We start from the raw sequence: 21,495 nt of genomic DNA, 5'->3' as shown, positions 1-21,495 counted from the left end.
GTGTGCTCGAGGCTGTTCTCCATCCCAAGGTCATGCAACTGTGAAGTACACTGCTGTTTAGTTGTCCTCACAATTACTAGCAGAAATGGCTCCTTGGAAAGGAGGAAATGAGGTGGAATTCTGCATATTGTGTTTCAGATTTCCTATTCCACTGCGATCGCCAATGGCACACTGGTTAGGAGTAGCGGTTTGTCATTCAGATTCTCTAGGGAACATTACAAAACCAACTAGATTGTTGTTTTCCTGGTTTTGAGGGATGTGCGACATGTGTGCATTGTTTGACTCCCTCTCAAAATTAAAGTCTGTCTGGAACGAACACCACAGCATTCCATCAGGATTCCTGAACTGGGACAAGCTGAAATATTTGTCTAACTGTATTTTCAAACATTTCAGTTTCACATCTCACATGCTGGATATTCCCCCGCTTTTAAAAATACACAGACAAGCAGCTGTTTATTTTAATGTGGTGAGATGTAATGTGCTTGACAGTCAATCACTTACAGTTGCACATGTTGATTTAAAACCTCCAGTAGTAGGACGTAAATTGACAGATTACTAATCGTAGATTTTTTCCCAGCTTTTCCTACTCTGAGTGGTGCTTCATGATTCACAGATGAGCATGGAGCATTTCCGACAGACAATAACAGGGTTCAGACTCTTTCTCAGATGCTTTGTGGTGATTTTGGACATCGAAAGGGAATCTGGCGCCCACTGTTACAAAATCGAATTGCTCTGAATAGCCCCCACCAGACAATCTTAGATTAAGTGTGATGAAATTGTTCCATGTTGTGTGCGATTTAGAACCAATGGGCTTCCTGGATGCTGATAGGAAACAGAAACTCCCAGCAAGTAACTAGACAGCAAATTTTCCTTGACACTACTTTCCCAAGATATATAGTTTTGATATATGACATATTATTCTTCTCTGTAGTATCAAGAAATGAAGAAAGAAAAAGAAAGATAAAGATTAATTTCATATTAAATTGGTTGTAAATCAGTATGTTTGTTGGAGTTTTTATACAACATTCAGATTTACTGTATGAGGGTACAAGTTTAAGATTAATTTAAGAAGTTTAAGAATAATTAAAATTTTCTCAAAGTACATTTTTTTTATTTAAAAAAATGAAAAATATGATCATTCTTAATCCTAATATTGACACTCATGTTTTGTTTTGCCATTTGTTTTGTCTTATTTCACTTTGTTGTTTTGTTTTAGTTTGCGTTCTTGTTTTTTTTTTTTTTTGCTTTGTTACTGTTTTATTTTGCTTTATTGTTTTCCTGTTTTATTTTTATTTTGCTTTACTTTTCTGTTTTGCTTTGTTTTGTTTTACTTGTTTTCTAGTTTTGTTTGGTTTAGTTTTGCTTTTGTTTTCCTTTTTTGTACTTAACGTTCAAACTCCATTTAAACATCTTTGTTGAACTTTAGGTCTACTAACAATTTTATGCTTTTGGTATACGTTACATCTACAAAGAAATTTAAGACTACAGTATGAAAATCTCTCGTTGCCTTCCAACAGTATGTTCAGCATGCAAAATTTCGACAGCGATGATATGATATGCATACTGAATTATTACTGTAATTAATGATAATAACAATAATAATAAAGTAGAAATGGTAATAATAGTAGATGTTGTATATTGTTCACTAACTCTCACACATATAGACTCTAATACACATCCTGAGAAGGAACCTTCATTTTTTTTTTTTTATTCATTGTTTCCTGCTGGTAAATGGTTAAAAGAAACAAATGTGTGAAGTATTGCTGGAATTTTGCAAACAATGACACCTAGTAAATATAACATCACTCATCAATGCTGTATATTTGAAAATCCAGAACCCTGGACAAGATGTGGCAGATATTTTACCTTTTTAAATATTATTATAACTTCTGGCCTTTTAAGGCACCCCATCACATCACTCCTTCAGGCAGAAGTGGCCAAAAGCCCTGGATCCTGTCAGATTGAAAACAGCTGAAGTGGACAGATCATCTGTCTCTCTTCATTCTGTTGCCAGACGCAGGTATTTGCGGGTGAGGAGTGCAGAGATGGGCTGGTATGTGAAGGAGAGGTGCTTTCTCTGGTCTGTTGATTACTGATTTCAGTGCAGAACTGGACTCGAGGAGCAGAATGTGATGTTCAAGATCACTGGGGTGTTGCTGTGGGAGTTGTAGGGGTGTACGGTTGAAAGATCTCATGCACGGGGCAAAACATTGAACCATGTGTCACGGCCATGCTTGGTAATTTGGTTATGAAGCAAACCAGACTTTCCAACACTGCCTAGAGTGTTCATCTGTTAAGGAGTGGGGGAGTTATTCTCCACCTAAATGCTCACATGAACCACAATTGGCCTACTACCACACTTACATTGAAATAATACGAGTACTAAAAGATTATTCAAAATATGCATACATTTTCATTGTTGTCAAGCTTTGACTCACAGCAATAAATTACTTTTTACAATATATTAAAAAAGAAAACATTTATTTTAAATTTGTAATAATGTTTCACAATATTACAGTTTCTACTGTATATTTGATCAAATAAAATTTTGAGCATAAGAGACTATATTAGAAGGCCAAAAGTAGTCATAGTTGAAAATACCCAGTAATATCCCAATATAATTGATAATATCACAAAAACTAGGGCTGTACAATTAATCGCATTCGATTGTCCTGCGCATCTCCTCAGTAAAGCCGGTCCAGTTATTGGTACTAAATCACCATCACCTGCTTTCAGATGGTGTGGCATTCACTACACAGAGCCGTAGTTCACTGACAAGCTAGACGATATTGCGTTCGAAATCGAATGCGATTCATCTGCGATTATGAATGCGATTTTGCCTAATTGTCAGTGAACTACGATTCTTTGTAGTGAAAGCCGCTCAATCTGAAAGCAGGCGATGGTGATTTACTACGAATCACGGGACTTGCTTTAATGACAATCGAATGTGATTAATTGCACAGCCCTATCAAAAACACATTAAACACACCAATAAATAAAATACCAATTGTTCTTTTCTGGATTTCCTCCAGGTTTTGATAAATTGAGAATGAGTTCATAAGCAATTAACAGCCTACATAAAAGATTCCATATTACAATGATCTCAAAGAGCTTTATGAATGACTTTCTACTTAACTTCCAACTTACCTTCTACATTAAACAAATAAAGCGTGTCACAACAATAATAATAATGACTTTTAATTAAAGTACCTGAAACGTTTTTGCCTTTGCAATGCCATTTGTAAGCAGGGTGGAGGTCCACATACTCATTCAACTTTGACACCTTCCTAACATACTCAGATAACCTTCCCGCCCTCTAGCACTCGACACATCCGTCACTCATCTGCTCCATATTATGTTGCAGAGAAACTGTAATCCTTCCTGAAAACCTAAAGTCTTCCAAATGAGTTAAACAGTGTCGTCCTCAAAATCGAGGTGGATGCTTTCATGTAAACTATGCTTTCTTTACAACAAAGTCTGCTGGCATGGGTTGTGTTTGTGTCCCTGAAGCTCACTAGTGCAACATTACCCACGGGATGAATCTACTTCTGCTTCTGAATGATTCCCAAGGAACATGAAACCTTTTGACTGTTGTTTCTTTAAATTGTGGATTTTTTGCATTATGAAAAGACTAATGAATTGTGAACAGTTCAGTGTTTTTGCACTCAATGGCAGTGCTTTGCAAAGAATAGGGCTGATTTTGAATGCATTTGGTGGTAAAGCGTTAAGCTGGTGTCTTTGTGTGTGTTAAATGGGAGGCTTGATTGCTTGTTTTTCAGCTGGTTGAACCCAGTGTTGTTTGCTCACGGGGTAGCAGATCTTTTCACAGCTCGATGCGGATCTTAGTGCACCGACCTACCCCTTTCATTCACATTGAGACTTTCAATGGATAAGTAATTTTCCACATCTCTCTTTGTACAAGTTGAGTTTGGCTGCTCATTTCTGTATTCACTTTCATTTTATACAGTTACATGTAACTAAGTAGTTTTAATGGGCCAGTTAGGGCATGATGGTATATGCGACGGCATAATTTGACCACTGGCCTATGCAATATATATGAATGTGGCTCAGCCAATCAGAATTCAGAGCCTTTTTATTTTAGTTGTGCTGTTTTGATTCTTGTGTTTTATCTCAAGTTTTAGTCTTTTACATATGGTAATATACAACCCGATCTCATGAGAAATGTATTTATTTTACAAATTGACAATTCTGTATGATTTCGTGCAATTTTATTTGAATGCAATATATGCATTTTTTTTTTTTAACTAAGCATAAAGGATCATCTCTAACTCTATTTCTAATCCTAACACTCAGTGGTGCATTAACACATTGCATAAAATCACCACCATTTCGCCAAAACATAAAAAAGTTTTGAATGCTCATGAAAGTGTGTTGTTAATTTAATATATAAATATTTTATCATTGAATCTTCGGCTAAAACAGCAATTTTAATACAGGTATACCATTACCATGCAATAATAAATTACCCATGAAATAAACGTTTGCATACAAATATGACATTTTCATGAAAAATTAAGATAAAAAGTGTCCATAGTTATAAAGACATCAGCAAAGAGATAATCTCTTTGCTGAAGAGTGCACAGCTATTACTTATTTTTTAATGTTTGGCCAATCGTCATCCTAACCACAGGCTCTACTCTTCAGCACAGCGGTAATCCCAAAATCTCAGACATACCAGAAACCCTTTTAAATTCTAAAATAAAACAACATTAAACACTAACAGATCTCCCCCATATTAATATTGAGCAAAACATATGACATAAAACCTAATAATGAATATACACACTCCCACAACAAACAAAACGTGTGCAATCCATAAACTAGAAATCTGCTGTAACTCATTTGTGAGTGTGTGTGTGCATGGGTGTACATACATTCACATTTATATGGAAACATGTATGTGCAATACAGTATATGTGTGTACAGTATATGCATGTAAAGGAACAGTTGACAGAGTCTGAAGTGGTGTTTTTTATTTTGCCGGATTGGATCAGAGACTCCCCGCCGGTCCCTTTATTGTGTCCAGTCACAAGCTCAAGAGGAAGTGAGAGTGTTCATCCATTACTTTGACAAAGTCCCTGAATATGTGTCGCCCTGCAGGGATCATTATTTTCCCGTCTGCCTGTTAAGATGTTTTCAGTATTTCCACCTTCCTTCAAGAGGCTTTTTGTCCTAGAGAAACCTCAGTGTGCTTAACATGTGAGGTCCAGACAGAAAAGTGTCCCAGCAAAGGACAGGAGCTCTTTGACTGTATTTTCAATTGTCTAAAGCAGCATTAGTAAGACAATATCTGAAGTCACTCTTCAAGCTTTGCCAGTCAAGGTTGTGCTTTTTTTTTTTTGAATGTGACCCTGACAGGCTCTAGTTTTTCATCATTCTTACCATTTTAGAGAAATATGTGTCCAAGGAAGCAGGCTTTAAATCTGGAGTGAGCTGCCATTTCTCTCTTGTTCATGTTGTGTGGGGTTTTTTCACCTGGAAGTGAGTTATTATGAACTACTTCCTTTTCCCGAAGCTTGACGTTTTTCCCACAGTTAGTGTTTGTTTGTTGTCTTTCCTCATATTGAAAAAGCTGATGACTAACTGTTGTCTGAAACAGGTCAAGCTACAGGCAGAGTTCATCTGATATACCACGTCAATACTTCTTTTCTTCCTCATTAATATTCACAAAAGTTACATCTTTATTTATGTGTTTGGCAGATGCTTTTATCCAAACACTGCATTCAAGGTACATATCATATTATCATACTTATCATAATAATAATAATAAATATTATCTATGACATGATCATCATTGTTATTATTCTTAATTAATTTGACTGCAGGTAATATTTCAAAAATCAGCTTTATTATTATTAATATTTCAAAAATCAGCTATATTATGACTGCAGGTAAAACAATTTCAAAACTTTCCCAAAACAAAGCTTAAAATTTAAATATTTTTTAAATACTGTATGGCTAGCATATATCATTATCATCTCTAAGATTTTTAGATTAATTTTCCCAAAACAAAGCTGAACTGTTGAATTTAACATGACCAGTATAAGTAGAAACATAATGAAATACAAATTTTTGATTTGTTTTATTCTATATATAAGCCATTAAAAAGTAATGGAGACATGTTAATTGTCTAATATAACCAGACTTCATAACCAGACTTTATGCTGATAGTCAAAAGTACATCTGCAACATTACTGACTCCAGTAGCAGCAAATAATAGGCCACAAACCTCCAAAGAGTCATTAATTATGACTGAAACCAAATCCCACTCATTCTATAATAACCAAAGCCCCAGAAGGGACCTTTTTAATACAGCATAATTCCAATCTCTCCTGCTTTCCCAACTGTATTCATATCTTAAATAGAGATATAAAGAATACTGAAAGTACTCTAATGAATAATATGCCTATATTAGTATCTGCCAGACGATCCCCACCTTGCACACAGCTCACACATAGTTGTAGTTGTGCCAGGAATGATATGTTTTCTTTTGCTTTCTCTGGGAGATTAATAGGTTTGAGTCAACAAACGGAGCTAATGAGAGTCCCTGATCTCTTCTTAAGCACCTGTGCTCCAGCCAACACAGTAAATTCAGAAATCAGGATCGCTGAATCAACCCGGAGGGTATAACGTAACGTAGCTGTAAACCTGATAACAAAGCACTTAAAGAAATAGTTCACCTAAAAAATCAAAAATTACTGATAATGTACTCACTCTAAGGCCACCCAAGATGTAGATGAGTTTGTGTCTTCATCATAACAGATTTGGAGAAATTCATCATTTGCATTTCATCACTTGCTCATCAATGGATCCTCTGCAGTGAATGGGTGCCGTCAGAATGAGTGAGAAATATGTTGGTGGATTTTGATGTGAGACGACAACAGGAGATGGGCTTTTTCATTGGAGGAAGTGTTAGCATGAATTATGGACTCATATTTTAGTCAGAAGCAATGATTTGAAGTTAAAAACATCTTAATGATTGGTTGTTTGTTACAAACACACAGCTTTTTTCTTCACAAGACATTAACTGCTGGAGTGGAGTGGTGTGGATGCTTGTGGATTATTGTGATGTTTTTATCAGCTGTTTGGACTCTCATTCTGACGGCACCCATTCACTGCAGAGCATCCATTGGTGAGACAGTGAAGCAATATTAAATTGGATGAGTAAATGTTTAGCAAATTTTCATTTTTGGGTGAACTACTGTACATCTTGAAACCAGAATGAATTCCAGCTATCGGTTGTCTGATAAACACATCTGATTCTCACGTTGAAATGTTAATAAATTTCACAATAAATCAGTGTACAGAAGGGAGCATTTGCTCGAGGAACTTTAACAGAGTTATTATGTCCGTGTAACAGCGTAATGAGCTTAGATTTTGAGGTGATGAATGGAGCAATAGAAAAAGCCTATCTTCATTTTGCATATGTTTGAGCTCAAGCCCAATTTTTCGTGTCGAAACCATCCCCATGGGTCCCCTCGCGAGTCTAAGTGGTGCAACATACAATACCCTCATCATGGGAAAATGCCTCCCCTGAGCACCAACACAAAAACTGCTGCTGTTTCAATGAGCCCACCAATTGTTGGACTTTCTATACTGCGTATCTTACGAAAGTTGCTAACAGACAAATGAAATCCATTCCAGTGGATTGAACTCTTGCGTGTCCTTTGACAGTGTTTAGCGGTTAGCATGTACAGGAGGAAGCCTCTAGAGTGTTTCTATGTTGCGCATGTGATCTTGTTTATGTAGGGTGACCTCTTAAAGGAAAGAAAATAAAGATCAGGGCAACTGATTAGCCATGGGAACTTTTCTTGAAACAATGCTCCGGTTTCCTTCTCTGCGTGAGGCTGGTTCTCGCACAGTCGTGAGCTCGGCACGCCGCTCACACGCTCTGAAGGTTTCGGGTTTGTAGTCCTGAAGTAGCATCTGTTGTGCCTACAGACTTGAGCATTTGCTGAATCAGTTTTGACTTGAGGAGACTGTAAAGCCCATTGGGCAATGCTAGCGTTCTTCAGTCTGATACTGAATGTCTTCTATTTAAAAAAGATGATAAGAACAGGGTTAATGTCATTGTGCAAGAATGTCATCTGGAGTTTTCCCTTCCATAAAGAGTCAAAACATATTCAATATGGTGTGGAAAATGATCTGATATCTTTGTCTAACATATTGCTATTTGGGAGTCAAAGTTATTTATTCTGACTCAAATCTTGGATTGCAACTTGGAAACATCATTTAACATTTATATTTCTTTAACTTTTTTTTAATATATATAATATAATAATTGTATGAATGTTAATTGTTAACTTTAAATATATATATATATATATATATATATATATATATATATATATATATATATATATATATATATATATATAATAATTGTTGTATGAATGTTAATTGTTAACTTTAAATATATATATATATATATATATATATATATATATATATATATATATATTCCAATTATATATTATTAAATTGTGAAATTGTTATTAAATTGCTATTAAATATTGATTAGTATCTGATTACAGAAACAAAATAAATTGTGAATGGCATATTGCGCTGCAATGTGCTTTAAAATCATTACAAAAATTAAAATTATGATTAAAATATACAATTATTGTCCAACACAATATAGTCCAGTTATAGATTATTATAGATGAATGACTTGTAGAATTAAAAATAAATCAATGTAAAAAAAAAAACATTTAGAAAAAAATTATAAAATTTTATAAAAAATTATTAAAAAAAAAAACAATTTATATATATATTGATTTGCATCATGTTTCAGAAATAAATTAAGTTCCGAGGGGCGTTTCATGTTATTACTACATACATTATATATACATAATTACTACATGCTCACATCAGTTTGTTATTTTTCCCGTACTAAAAGGTGATGTAATTTAATATTGTAACAGAATATTGCACTGTTAAGTGTCTTAAATCATTAAAAAAAGTTAAATGATAATGTAATATTAGAACAGCGGTAACAGCGATGTAATAAATGACACAACTGTAAATATTTGTTTATTTATAAAGGGATTAAAATTATTATATTATATTATATTATTTTATATTATATATTGATTAGAATCAGATTACAGAAACATACAGTATTACTATTACTACTGATACTTAATTTCACTTTACATGCTCATATCTGTTTGTTGTTTCTCCAGCACTACGAAGTGTGATGTGACAGAGAAGACATCCTGTACGGTCAGACTACAGTGAGCTGGAGATGATGATTGTGGGATTGTGGAGGACTGGGCGATACAGTCCCCTGGTGGTCTTTCTGCTCAACTCGCTGCTGCCTCTTATACGGCCCAGTAATGCTGGAAACCAGAATATACCACGACTCCAGCTCTCTCATGAAGGTCAGAACTCACTCTCTCTTTAATACTGATCTGACTTTCACTTTCATAGAGACAATCAGAAGCCAGTGGAAAAAAATAAATAGTGATGTCTGCAACACTTATAGTTACGCTCTCTGAGTCCCTTTGCTGTGGTAATCTGCAAATGTTCAGATAAATCTTCTCTCTGAAGCTCTTTTTGCTTATATCCGTTTAGCTGTAAGGACATCAGCAGGGTCAAGCTGTTTTGATAGACACAATGAAACAAGGGAAGAGTGCTGTTAACCTCTGCTTCCTGAAAACGTACAAAGTTAATTAGTCTACTGTATTTTTTTTTGCACTTAATAATAAAAAATATTTTTTTTTTTGCTTTGTTTTTATTAAAGTTTAATTTAATAATATAACATAATATTGCACTGTATCCTAAATATCATTAAAATGTCATATAATAATTATGTCATATGAGAACAACAACAGCAGTGTGATAAAAGATGCCACTGTAAATAATTGTTTATTTTAACAATGATTATCAAAATATACAATAATTCTCTTACATATTGTAGTCCATTATTAGTGATTTGTAGAAACATCAAAAATAATAAAAAGTACAAATAAAATATTAATAAAATGATGAAAATTAATAAATTTAAAAATACCAATAATTGATAAGATTATGTTTTAATATTATGCATATAATAAATTAAGTATTTAGTTACATATTTTATATTCTTAAATATTTCTACACCTAAATATTACTTAAAACATTACGATTAAAGTTACTTATTTGATATTAAAAACAAAAAAAATTATAAAACTAATCAATTAAAAATAATAACTAATATCCAATTTTTTTTATGAATATCAGAAGTTTCTGAAATCAAAAATGCTGCATGTGAAAAAAGTTGTTAAAATAAATTTTATGTATATTATGAAGTATTTAGTTATATAAGTTGTATTACTTAAATGATTAAAAAATAAGCTAATTATTTATTATCCAAAAATTTTTTTATGAATATCAGAAGTTTCTGAAATCAAAAATGCTGCATGTGATAATCGAACCTCTTTCCTTCTGCCACTCCCCATTTTTAAGTAAAAAAAAATAATAATAACAATAATAAAATAGTTGATATAATTAATAGATTAATATAATTTAATAAATTGTTATTAAAGATTTTACCCAACAAAACTCAGTTTACACCAAGAGAACTAATAAATTCTAATAATCTAACCTCCCCTCCAAAACAACATTATCACTGATAAGGACAAAACCTCTGAGCCACATTAGCAATACTGCCAGCGACACATCACCGGACTGCTCTGCGACTGTCTGTCTGGACACCCACGCCACACAGTCTCATCTGCCATTATCAGCACATCACAGCTGCCCCTGTTACTGACCCCTCAGAACCTCCCGGAACCTGCGGGATGCTTCCGCTTCCTCTCAGGAAGGTTCTGTATACAGTCGCGTCGGACTGAGCGCTGTACCTATAGTGTAAATGTGCTTCCCATTACCTTAAGGCCTGTTAATAGATTGTGTACATAATCTCAGGGCGCCATGTGTACAAGTGCCGGGTGGCAGACATCCAGAGGTTGGCATCGAGACGCAAAAGCCAGACGTTATTCATTAATGGAGAGATGTCACATGTTTTGCTTGTAGGTACCTTGAAGTCTAATTTGAAAGCCAAGCTAAAAAAGACAGGAAATGAGAGGAAGTAAACAAAGAAGACTTTTGAAATAGCTGAATGTGGCGGTTTTATTAAGCTTTTGAGGGACATGACAGTTCAGATTTGCATCTTAGACTTTTTTTGGGGTGGGGTGGGGGATTAGTAAAGTATAATAACTAATTTGAATCAGTCATATGAATCATTTTAATGTACCAACAGACTAAAACCCATAATATGTGAGAAGCCCAGTGTGGAATACAGTGTGACGCTAGCATTTTTTTCATGCTACAGTTTATTTATTAAAAACGCATCTTGTTACTATAAAATCTGCAAAATGCATCTGTAATTCATTTAAATTATAGTTGATCTATCAAAAATATGCTACCAACCAGTGGTGGAAAGAGTACTGAAAATTTGTACTTAAGTACAAGTACTGTTACACTGCTGAAATAATACTCAATCACAAGTAAAAGTACTGGTGTCAAAACAGTACTTAAAGCGTTACTCCACCGCAAAATGAAAATTTTGTCATTAATCACCCCCATGTCGTTCCAAGCCTGTACAAGCTTCGTTCGTCTTCGGAACACAATTTAAGATATTTTGCATGAAAACCGGGAGGCTTGTGACTGTCCCATAGACTGCCAATTAAATAACAGTGTCAAGGTCCAGGAAAGTATGAAAAGCATTGTCAGAGTAGTCCATCTGTCATCAGTGGTTCAACCGTAACATTATGAAGTGTCGAGAATACTTTTTGTACACAAAGAAAACAAAAATAACGACTTTATTCAACAATTCCTCTCCTCTGTGTCTCTCCAAATCAGCGTAGCGCCATTTGTGGCCATTGCGCCATTATGTAGCTATAATGTAGAAGTGCAGTAACTAATGTGCTAATGTGTAAAGTGTAGTTTACTACCCAGCACTGCTCCACTCACACTTTTATTGGAAAGTAGCTATCATACTTCAGCTAATTACTTGGTTCATTATTTTTTAACTGAGTCAACTTCCTCACTAAAACTGCTTATTTAACCTCCGATATTTAAGTTCTGCCTGGCAGACGCACAGACAATTGATTTTCCAGTGTCCTCTGACTTTCCCAATGGTGTTTACCAGTAAAATTCCCGCAAATTTTGAGGATGTTCTGTCTGACAGATGGGTGGATTAAAACCAAAAGAAACATTCCTGGCATTCGAGACTGGCTAAATGTCTCATTTTCTCCATGACAGAAAGAATTTTGTGCATCACACCCACTGGTTTCATTTTGACAGCTGCACCACACATTGTATGTACAGGGAAGATTTGAGAAGAATATCTCAGATATTAATAATTAAGATTGAAGATTCACCCACATAAAAAAAACACACAAAAGTCATTTGAGACTTCTGAGTTATTTAAATAACAGTTCTATAGTTATATAGAACAAGACCTTTTGACTTGTTCACAGTGGCATACTCAAAGAGAACCACTAAATTAAGCTGAGTTATTTTTCCAATAGTCCTCAGAGGCCAACACTTGGCAAGACAGTAAAACATTTTTATTACAGTCTATGTCATTGCAAAATTACAGTCCTTTGGCACCAGAAATGTGACCTGTGGGATATAGTTCCTGATAGCTGACACAATTGTGCGTCACGGTGATGACCCCTGACTGTGTAACCCCTTTGTATCCATGGCAACAAGGTGCAGGAGATAAGCAGAGTAGATGACTCAGGGTCCTGGGTTCTGGCATGGGTTAAGGAAACCATCAGGGCGTTAACACTGAACAGAGCTAGAGCAAAGAATGCTGCTAATTAGAGGAAGGAAAGTTGAAAACAATCTGAATCACTTTCTCTGGTGCTGATGTGGTGCCAGAGTTTCTTAAAATAGAGAGCATATTAGCAGTTAAGTTATATATTGAAAATTTATATTAAAAGCAATCAGCTTAACTTTAACATGCCTTTTTTGACCCACCTTCATAGCAAGTTATATGTAATTTCGTAATTATGTCTATTGACTTTGACATATGGGTGAAGTTTACTGTAAAGTTTACTGTAATGACAAGCATTTATGGTAAACTAAAACATACTTTAATATAATTTATATTGAAATGTGTATATCATGTAATTTTTAAGTATAAGGTAAGTGGCCTTTTATTTCAATAATATTATCTGCAAGTACTGTATTTTTTTTAAATATACTTTTAAGATTTGAAATACACTATAAGTGCACATTCAAAACAATTCACATTAAATACTTTTTTACAAGGATAACTCCAGTTTGTTACTGCCAGCGCAAGAGCCCATGCAAATATGTACTAAATGCTAAGTATGTCCAGTCGGACTTCGTGCCTGAAATGCTCTGTCCAAGCTGTCACATCTGTGTTTGCTTACTTACAAAGTATGTTTCTGGGCTAACTTGGAACTGATTCCTATATGAGCACAAACCTGAAAGTCAGTTACTCTGATCTTCCCTCTTTGTAACCTTTAAAATATATTTATTATTCATTCCACTCTTAGATCATCATTTGATTTCAGTTGTGTCTCCTGGTGAAATGTCCTGACCTCATGCTTTAAACATGCACCCCAAGGCCCCTTAGGGAGATGACGTCGTCCCAGAGTGTATTGAAGAAAACAACTCTGGGGCCAAAGGGTGCCGCAGCAGACACCTCTCATCAATGCTGTACATCTGTAGAGGCACACTTTCCCCCTAGAGAGAGGCATTTAGTCCACACTCCTAAATCGGCAGTGAACTCAAAAACACGTAGGTCGCAACTGCAAAAAGCTCCAGTGGGATGAACTGGTCATCAGATAACCATTATTCTTACGTTATGTTTTCTTCAGTGCTCAAGTCAGGGCAAGTCAATGTTTATTTCTGTATGGACAACACATTTCCTTTTAGGAAAAAAAAAGAAAAAAATATGTTGTTATTTACTCACCCTTTTGTTGTTTCAGGCATCTGATAAACGGTGTACCCCAAGGCTGTATCTTAGGTCCTGTTGCATTTTAAGTATTAAAGGAATAGTTCACCCAAAAATAAAAATTCTGACATAATTTCTTCATCGTTATGTCATTCTAAACCGGTATGTTCTTATTCTATTTGTGGAACTCAAAATGAGAAATGTTTAAACTCTATACAGCTATGTTCCATATAGGAAAAGAAAAAGACTTTATATGAACAACTAACAAACTTTTGGTTCTCACACAAAACAAATATATTAAATCAACACACCAAACTAACCTATACCTTAAAAAAAAAAAATCTTGAGGTTTTTATCTAATGTTATATTTTATCTAATGTCTTAATCTAATTTTATTTTGCAGTGCTAGCTGACTGTGGCACAAAGTTTGCAAAAGTTCACTGATCTGAAGTTTGACACCAACAACGAGGTTGAGGAAGTAAAACAAACTCCTAAACTTTGCTGCAAAGTCCCACAAAGTCTATAAAAACAAATTCAAGGACACATATGAGAAATTAAAGGAGAGTCTAAACCCGACTAGGAAGATGAATTACCATCGGTGGGATATTTCACAGACCAGGTTTACAGGCTTTACGTTTACTGTGTTTCGTAAGCCATAAAACCAGGACTTGGGGATGTCCTCAAATCCGATGGGGAATAGATAGATGGACCGACAGACAGGGTTTAACACTGGGACATTTGTGTCGTAAGTCACAGTGTTACATCTGGAGCTAATTGAGTTAGTAAAAGCTTACAGGGTGTCTTTTTTATGGGAAGTTAATGGCTTAGAACATTGGTCTGGTCTGTTTTTTACTCATAAACAATATACTGTAGTGTTTAGTCACGGATTCATTCTCTTTTGATGGTTGCATTAGTCAGATGTGATAGAGAAAATGGTTTTTAAAGCCCTTTAGAATGACCTAATAAACAGGAAGGGAAAATCAATTGCAGATACAGACTATGGCCAAACATACACCTCTTTAAAGTCCTAAAACAGTCACTTTGATTTGTGCAACAAGGGTTTATAAATCCATTCATACAAAAGCATCCATTATTTGCCATTAGAATGAAAACTAAAAGTTGATAGTTAATCCCTATTACTCCATTACTCTGCTTCTGCTAATGTTGGCGACCCAGAACACAACTTACAACTGGGGTTTATGGGTAATTAGAATGACTAGCTGCCACTGACCCAAAGGAAAAAGAAGTCAACTGAAATGGGGTCCATGTCTTCCATCACCACAAAAAGCCTATCTGGACAGTTTGAAAAAGACAAATGAGAGGAGACAATTGATGAATGTGGGAGATAACTCTTTGAGATTACTCTCAAAGCGAGTCTCCTCCGGCGTCATTTTCATGAATCACATCAAATGCAGTTGTATAAAAAGTTTAGAATTTAATTCAAGTCTATTTTTACTTCAAGTATATTAGAAGTACAAGCATGCATTTAAATTTATAAGCTTTACTTAAATGTCATGTCTCTTCAAAAGTACTGTGGTTTGCCATGGGAACAGATCAACAGTGCATACTAGAGGCCTGCTACCAATTTTCTCCAGACCTGTTTATACTGGAGGAAAAATAATGACAAGAAGAACATTCACACCTTGTACGTTCCTTGTGATCATCCTGAACAAACAGTTGGAAAACGGCTTGGCAATGAGACTTCATTACATCTAGGCATTGATAAACAGAAAGAGGATGTACTGTAGGTCAGCCACCTGATACAAAGACTTGCAACTTGCAATTTCCCATTGACTTACAGAGACATTATTTGGCACATTTCAGGTATCATATGAGGACTGTCCTAAGACATTTTGAATGGGTTTTCTATGTTTGTGTGGTCACTTTGGCCTTCACAACTGTCTCTTAACAGTCAGAATTGTCAGTAGAGTTATTTTATACAGCTCTTGGGGAACTCTTGATGATTTATTAGTTTTATTACCACTCGCCCGCAGCCTTTGCTTTGCCAATTGTGTTTTATTGCAAGTTATTTTGACAAATCCAAACCAGATTTATTCTTGTCCACACACTTTTTTCAATATTGTGCTGCTATTACCACAAGATAGACAAATTGATTGCCTAAAGATTTCAGAAAACAATGATAATCTAATATGCAGTGATTCTAATGGTATTACGGTTGTATCAGTTGTTTATAACAAGGGTTGAAAGTCTCGTCCTGTAGTATTGATTTTCCATCAGTAATTCAGTTTTCAGTCAAAGCCTGATCTTTATCTTGGAAAGTGATTCTTAATGTTCTTTTTTTAGCAGAGTTGTTGACTGCAGTTTTACAAACGGGTCACTTAAAGTTCATGAAATTTTCTTGACCCTCTTGATTCTCAATCAGATTGTTTCCTTTTTCCTCTTAGTCAAACATGGGAAGACCTCTTATCTGTAAATATCTTACTAAGCAAGTTCTACATCTCATTTATTCACTGTTGCATTATCTTAACTTGTACTCTCCATAAAAGTATCAAGAAATCCCTGAAACACCATTTCTGCACACACTTTCGTCACTACAAATCAAATCTCACTGCACTCAGTGTACAAACAAATCTTCTGTACCCACACATTAGTTTGAAAATCATTTAGCATTGTAGCTAGTTCCAGCATTTTTGATAAAATCGCAAAAAATTACGATCTGTACGGTATGGTTGGTGTGTGAAATGCTGATTTGTGGAGTAAGAAGAATGTCTGGTCCAAACCATAGTGAAGCCAGCTTCCTCTCAACCTCAGATTCCAGATGTTATGTGTAAGACATTCAGAATGAGTTACAGGTCAATGACAGTTCAGTTTCTGAAACACTGTTTTAAAAACTACTGCTTTAATAGACAGTTGCCTTCTAAGGGGCCATTCGCATGCGCTCTGGCATTCCAAAACAGTTCAATAGAGTGCAACAAAATGGAACAGAATGCAGGAATCTAGACATGTGTTTAAAACATTCTAACTGCTGTGGCACTAGAAGTTAAAGCCCTCCTAACTGAAATGTACTTTAGAAATGATAGATTTGAAACACTCTTCATAGGCGGCAAATTGGTGTGCCATTCAAAACAGTTGATACAGTACAAAACAGTACTATGCTGCAGTTGCATCTGAATTGCTTTGAAAACCAAAAGATAGAGTCTGAGCAGTATAATATTGCTGCCTACATTCTTAACACAGCCTTCACACTACCTTAAAATGCTTCCTAGCTAGGGAGCTCACTAGCTTTAGTAACATTAAAGTGCATAAGTGATGTTTTCTACACCCAAAGTTCTTTAATTTGACATCATTATTCCCTGACCATGGTTTATTTAGTTTATATGGAACAATTCTTGGGTCTGAGTCATTACAGACGTGCCAACAGCAATCAAAACACTTGCCAAAACTCAAAGCCAAAACAGTAACAGGAATAAATAAGCAGCTATATTCTCCTCACCACTTAGGATATACAAAGCCTCAGGGAGGAAACAGAGTCAAATTTATTAGCTTCCATACGTCACTCTGACTTCAGGGGACTACCTGAAAGATTTGGCACTGATAACTGTACTGTAGGCCAGTGAAGTAAGCCTGCGTGTTTCTGTGACAGATTGATGTTGCTTTGCGTAGTCACGCCTGTCATGCTTTAGCAGATGGAAAAGATCTACATGTCCAGGTCTGTGTTGATTTTGATTCTGCCCAGTGGTTTGCTTATTCAAGTGGTCAGATGCAGATGCAATGGCAAAGAGAGGTTCTCTTGATCTTTACATTACAGCTGAGACTTCTGTACTCCGATCCTTGACATTCCAGTGATTTTCCCATCACTCAAGCTTTATACCCAATCAAAGGCCCCAGCACTTGATGAAATCCGAGATTACGAGGGAAACAGACTCCCCGCAGCTTGAGGATGACAGAACCTGTCAGTGACCTTAAAAGTCCTTAATAGAGAGTCCCTCCTCCAGCTAATCAACCGTAGAAAATAATGAGACCACAGTTTCAAATGTTCCTACTGAGGGAGAAATTGAATAGACCGATTAATAGCATTAACACACACAATCACCACTATGCCAATTGTATTTAAAGGGACAGTTCACCTAATAATGACAATTCTGCTATTTTTTATTTACAGGTTATTCACATGTACTTCCAAGAAACAAGCAAGTGATTGCATTTATAAATTGCTCACTGAATCACTGGCTCATTCAATACCTTCAAAAACGTTGATAAATTCAGAAACTATTGCTCGAAGATGCACAACAGTTCTCCTCTGTCTTTCTTTGAAACCATTTTTCGTTTGTGATATTGAGCAAAACCAGACAATATCATGTCTAAAATTTAAAACAATATCAACTTCTTGCTTATTGAACTTTTGTATAAAATCAATATCACATTTGCAACATCACATTAAGTCATCATCCTGCATCATGTTCGTCAGCACCTGCATGCAATGTAAGATTTTCAAGATAGAATATTTGTTTATATTATTTAGACGAACTGTTTCTTTAAAGTTCCTGAGTTTCTGTGTTCTATTAGAGCCAAATTTCTCAGAACTGGCTGTTTTGAAAAGTTTCCCCGTTCTCTGCTCATTTCCATTGCGCGCTGTCCTTCTGCAAAAGGCAAGAGATTGTTACAGGTGTTTGGCAGTGAACGTCTCTGTTTGATGTGCCCATGGATTACAACCAAATGTTTGCAATTGACTTGAGTCAGACACAAGACAGAGCGCCTGAGTTTTATGATCTCTGACTCAGACTGTGAACTCGCCAGCACTCTATTCCTGCATACGAGAAGCAAAACAACTCTGGACTTGATTATCAGGATTTTGCTTTTATCGATATTGGATTTGCAAAGATACTTTATTAAAGAGCTCAAAGCCAAACTGAATTCTGGGTGGCCTAATTCCAATTGCAAGCCTAATCCACAAAGTTCAGTTCAAAAAGAGGAATGCTAATCAAGACAGATCACCTTTGACCTCTTAAATCTTTAAGGTTTCGGCAACTTGGTCTTTGTAACACGTAACTGAGACTGAACAACAGACACACTGCCTGGTGCATCAATGTCACATAGATGATGTACTGAAAGTTTTAATATATTTACAGTAGGAAATGTACAAAATATCTTCATGGAACATGATCTTTACTTAATATCCTAATGATTTTTGGCATTAAAGAAAAATCAATCATTTTCACCTATGCTATGTATTTTTGGCTATTACTACAAATATACCCCAGCGACTTAAGACTGGTTTTGTACTCCAGGGTCACAAATATACAATTGTATATAAATCTAAACAGGTTTGTGTCCTAAACAGCTTTCTGAAGGTTAAGCTCCTGATGTTCACTGACCTTTTGTTGAAGAAGAAATCAAGCTGACTTTACACTCTATTCTGGCCTGTCTTGCCGCTAGCTGATCCCATCATGTCCAAACATGACGTTCTGAATAATAAAATAAGTATCCGAAATTGCTGACAGCAAGCTAAACACATTAATGGATCAAACAAACAATATTATGTACAATTCATCAACATCTACTTGTGTGATTGCTGTAATACGCCTGGAAACCGACTGCCAAATATCTAGAAAATAAACAACTCAGCAACCCATTAAAGACTTGACATTGAGTAATATTCAAGTTTTTTTTTACATTGCATTATAGTTCGCAATGGGTGAGTTCAAACATTTATGAATGGATGATTCAAGAGCGCTTGATTTCAGCTGTATCATGTCGACCAGATGTGCGCGTCAGTCTTGATAAGTGTTGAAGATCTCAAGGCTGAATGCCATACCCACCTCAGTCTTACAACCCTAATCATTTCATAAATCACTATGAAGTCAATTAGCATGCTAGTATGGTTGCTAAGTAGCAGAGCATGAGTGTTTTTCAGTCGTATTGGCTTATGACTTATTAACTGTCCAAACCATCGTATTACGAGCAAACATTATTGGTTCCAGGTCAGTGCTTAGATATTTTATGGTTGGGACACATTAATGGAAACCATTTTCTCTTGGATTCTGGCTAGACCTCAATGTGAAATACAGTTCATAAGACATGATATGAACCTGTACATTGGCCCAGCATCTTAAAAGCATGGGAAAGTCTATCCATCATGCTGATAGAAGGACTCCAAGGACCGGGTGGAGTCACAACCATATGTGTCTCTGTGTGATATAAGGATAGGAGGCTTTTGCGGCTATGCTTGTTTTTAAGACTTTAGTAATGAGAATGTGTGTGTTTATGAAGTGGGTGGGAAAGGGGGATTTTTCTTCATTTATCACAAACACGGATTAAAAGACTGTGTGGCAAATGCTCCCGATCCGACGCATGACACATTATCAACACATGCTAGACTCTCTGTGGCCATGATCTCATCGGAAGGTTGTTTCCTTTGTCGACTATAAAATAAAGATGTGTAGTGTGATCGTGTGATGCAAACACTGTTTCCACGCTGTATGTGAACTCTGAATAAACTCAGACACTCGTGAACAAAACACAGACCAACACTAGATACTAACATAATAGATTTGGAAATGGGTTATAATATATATATATTATTATGATATAAATGGGTTAGATAATATATTCCAGTTTTAAAAAGAATAAAAAAAAATCAAAACTACAGACTCAAAGCTCTTTTTTTCCAGTTTTAATGAGAATAATAATGAATGAGGTTTTAATTCAGTGTCAAAGGGTGAAAAAAAATCACAACATAAATATATTACCATTGAATGATTTAATATTCAATTTATTTTTATTTTTAATAGAAATAAAAAAATAATTTCTAAATAATAATAATCTGTAGATAAAATGTAAATAATGAATTAAATAAATAAAATAAAAAATGTAAATAAAAAGAATCACGTCATGTTTAAAAATAAAGAATACTAATTAAATCAAAGAAAGAATGAAAGAAAAGATGAAAGAAACACTCTAACATAAATATATGACAATATTTATAATAATTGAATACCCAATTTCATATTTATTTATTTTTTACTATTAAATAAAGTAAAATAATTTCAAAATAAAAAGTACATAAGAATTGCTAACTAAATAAATATTAAGAATAATTTCTAACAATTTAAAAAAGGAGACAAACAAATCAATAGAGCAGCTACTAAAAATAAATATGTAAATAAATACATAACCCTGTCTAAATACATTTAAAAATAAATTACAAATATTACTAAATGAACTGAAAAAGACAGAAAGAAAAATAAAAAATTTAAATAATATTTTCAATATTCACGTTAAATTTCCTTTTTACAAATAAATAAATATTAAAAAAGAATAAATCTAAATAAAATTAAAGAACTAATTAAAGACCAATTTCTAAAGTGATAAACGTGTAAATGAATGAATGAATGAATGAATAAACATGAATAATTGTTTTTATAATAGTAAGTACATGTAACGTGCAACAAGGACACCTTAAAATAAAATGTTACAGCAATATCTTTTGATAGTTAATTTAATATTCTAATGTTGCATATTTCAAAAAGTAATACTAACTGGGAAGTGGAGACAACACTGAAATGGATAAACATGACATGAAATTAAAAATTAAGTAA

General features: G+C 34.8%; 2 protein-coding genes across 2 annotated transcripts in view; both read left to right on the top strand.

Annotated features, from left to right (window-relative positions):
- The window catches only part of LOC109052145 (cullin-associated NEDD8-dissociated protein 1-like), a 149,678-nt gene that overhangs the window by 52,191 nt on the left and 75,992 nt on the right, over window positions 1-21,495 (top strand).
- LOC109055698 (semaphorin-3D-like) overlaps window positions 1-21,495 on the top strand; it is a 49,005-nt gene that overhangs the window by 10,370 nt on the left and 17,140 nt on the right. Inside the window, 1 exon segment of the mRNA XM_042712124.1 lies at window positions 9,207-9,404. Coding sequence (XP_042568058.1) covers window positions 9,269-9,404 — 136 coding nt within the window. The 5' untranslated portion in view covers window positions 9,207-9,268.

The sequence above is a fragment of the Cyprinus carpio genome, chromosome A22 (assembly GCF_018340385.1).
Source record: "Cyprinus carpio isolate SPL01 chromosome A22, ASM1834038v1, whole genome shotgun sequence".
In the NCBI taxonomy this organism is placed as follows: Eukaryota; Metazoa; Chordata; class Actinopteri; order Cypriniformes; family Cyprinidae; genus Cyprinus; species Cyprinus carpio.
Note: the sequence above shows the minus strand (reverse complement) of the source record. Positions and strands in the feature narration are given on the sequence as shown.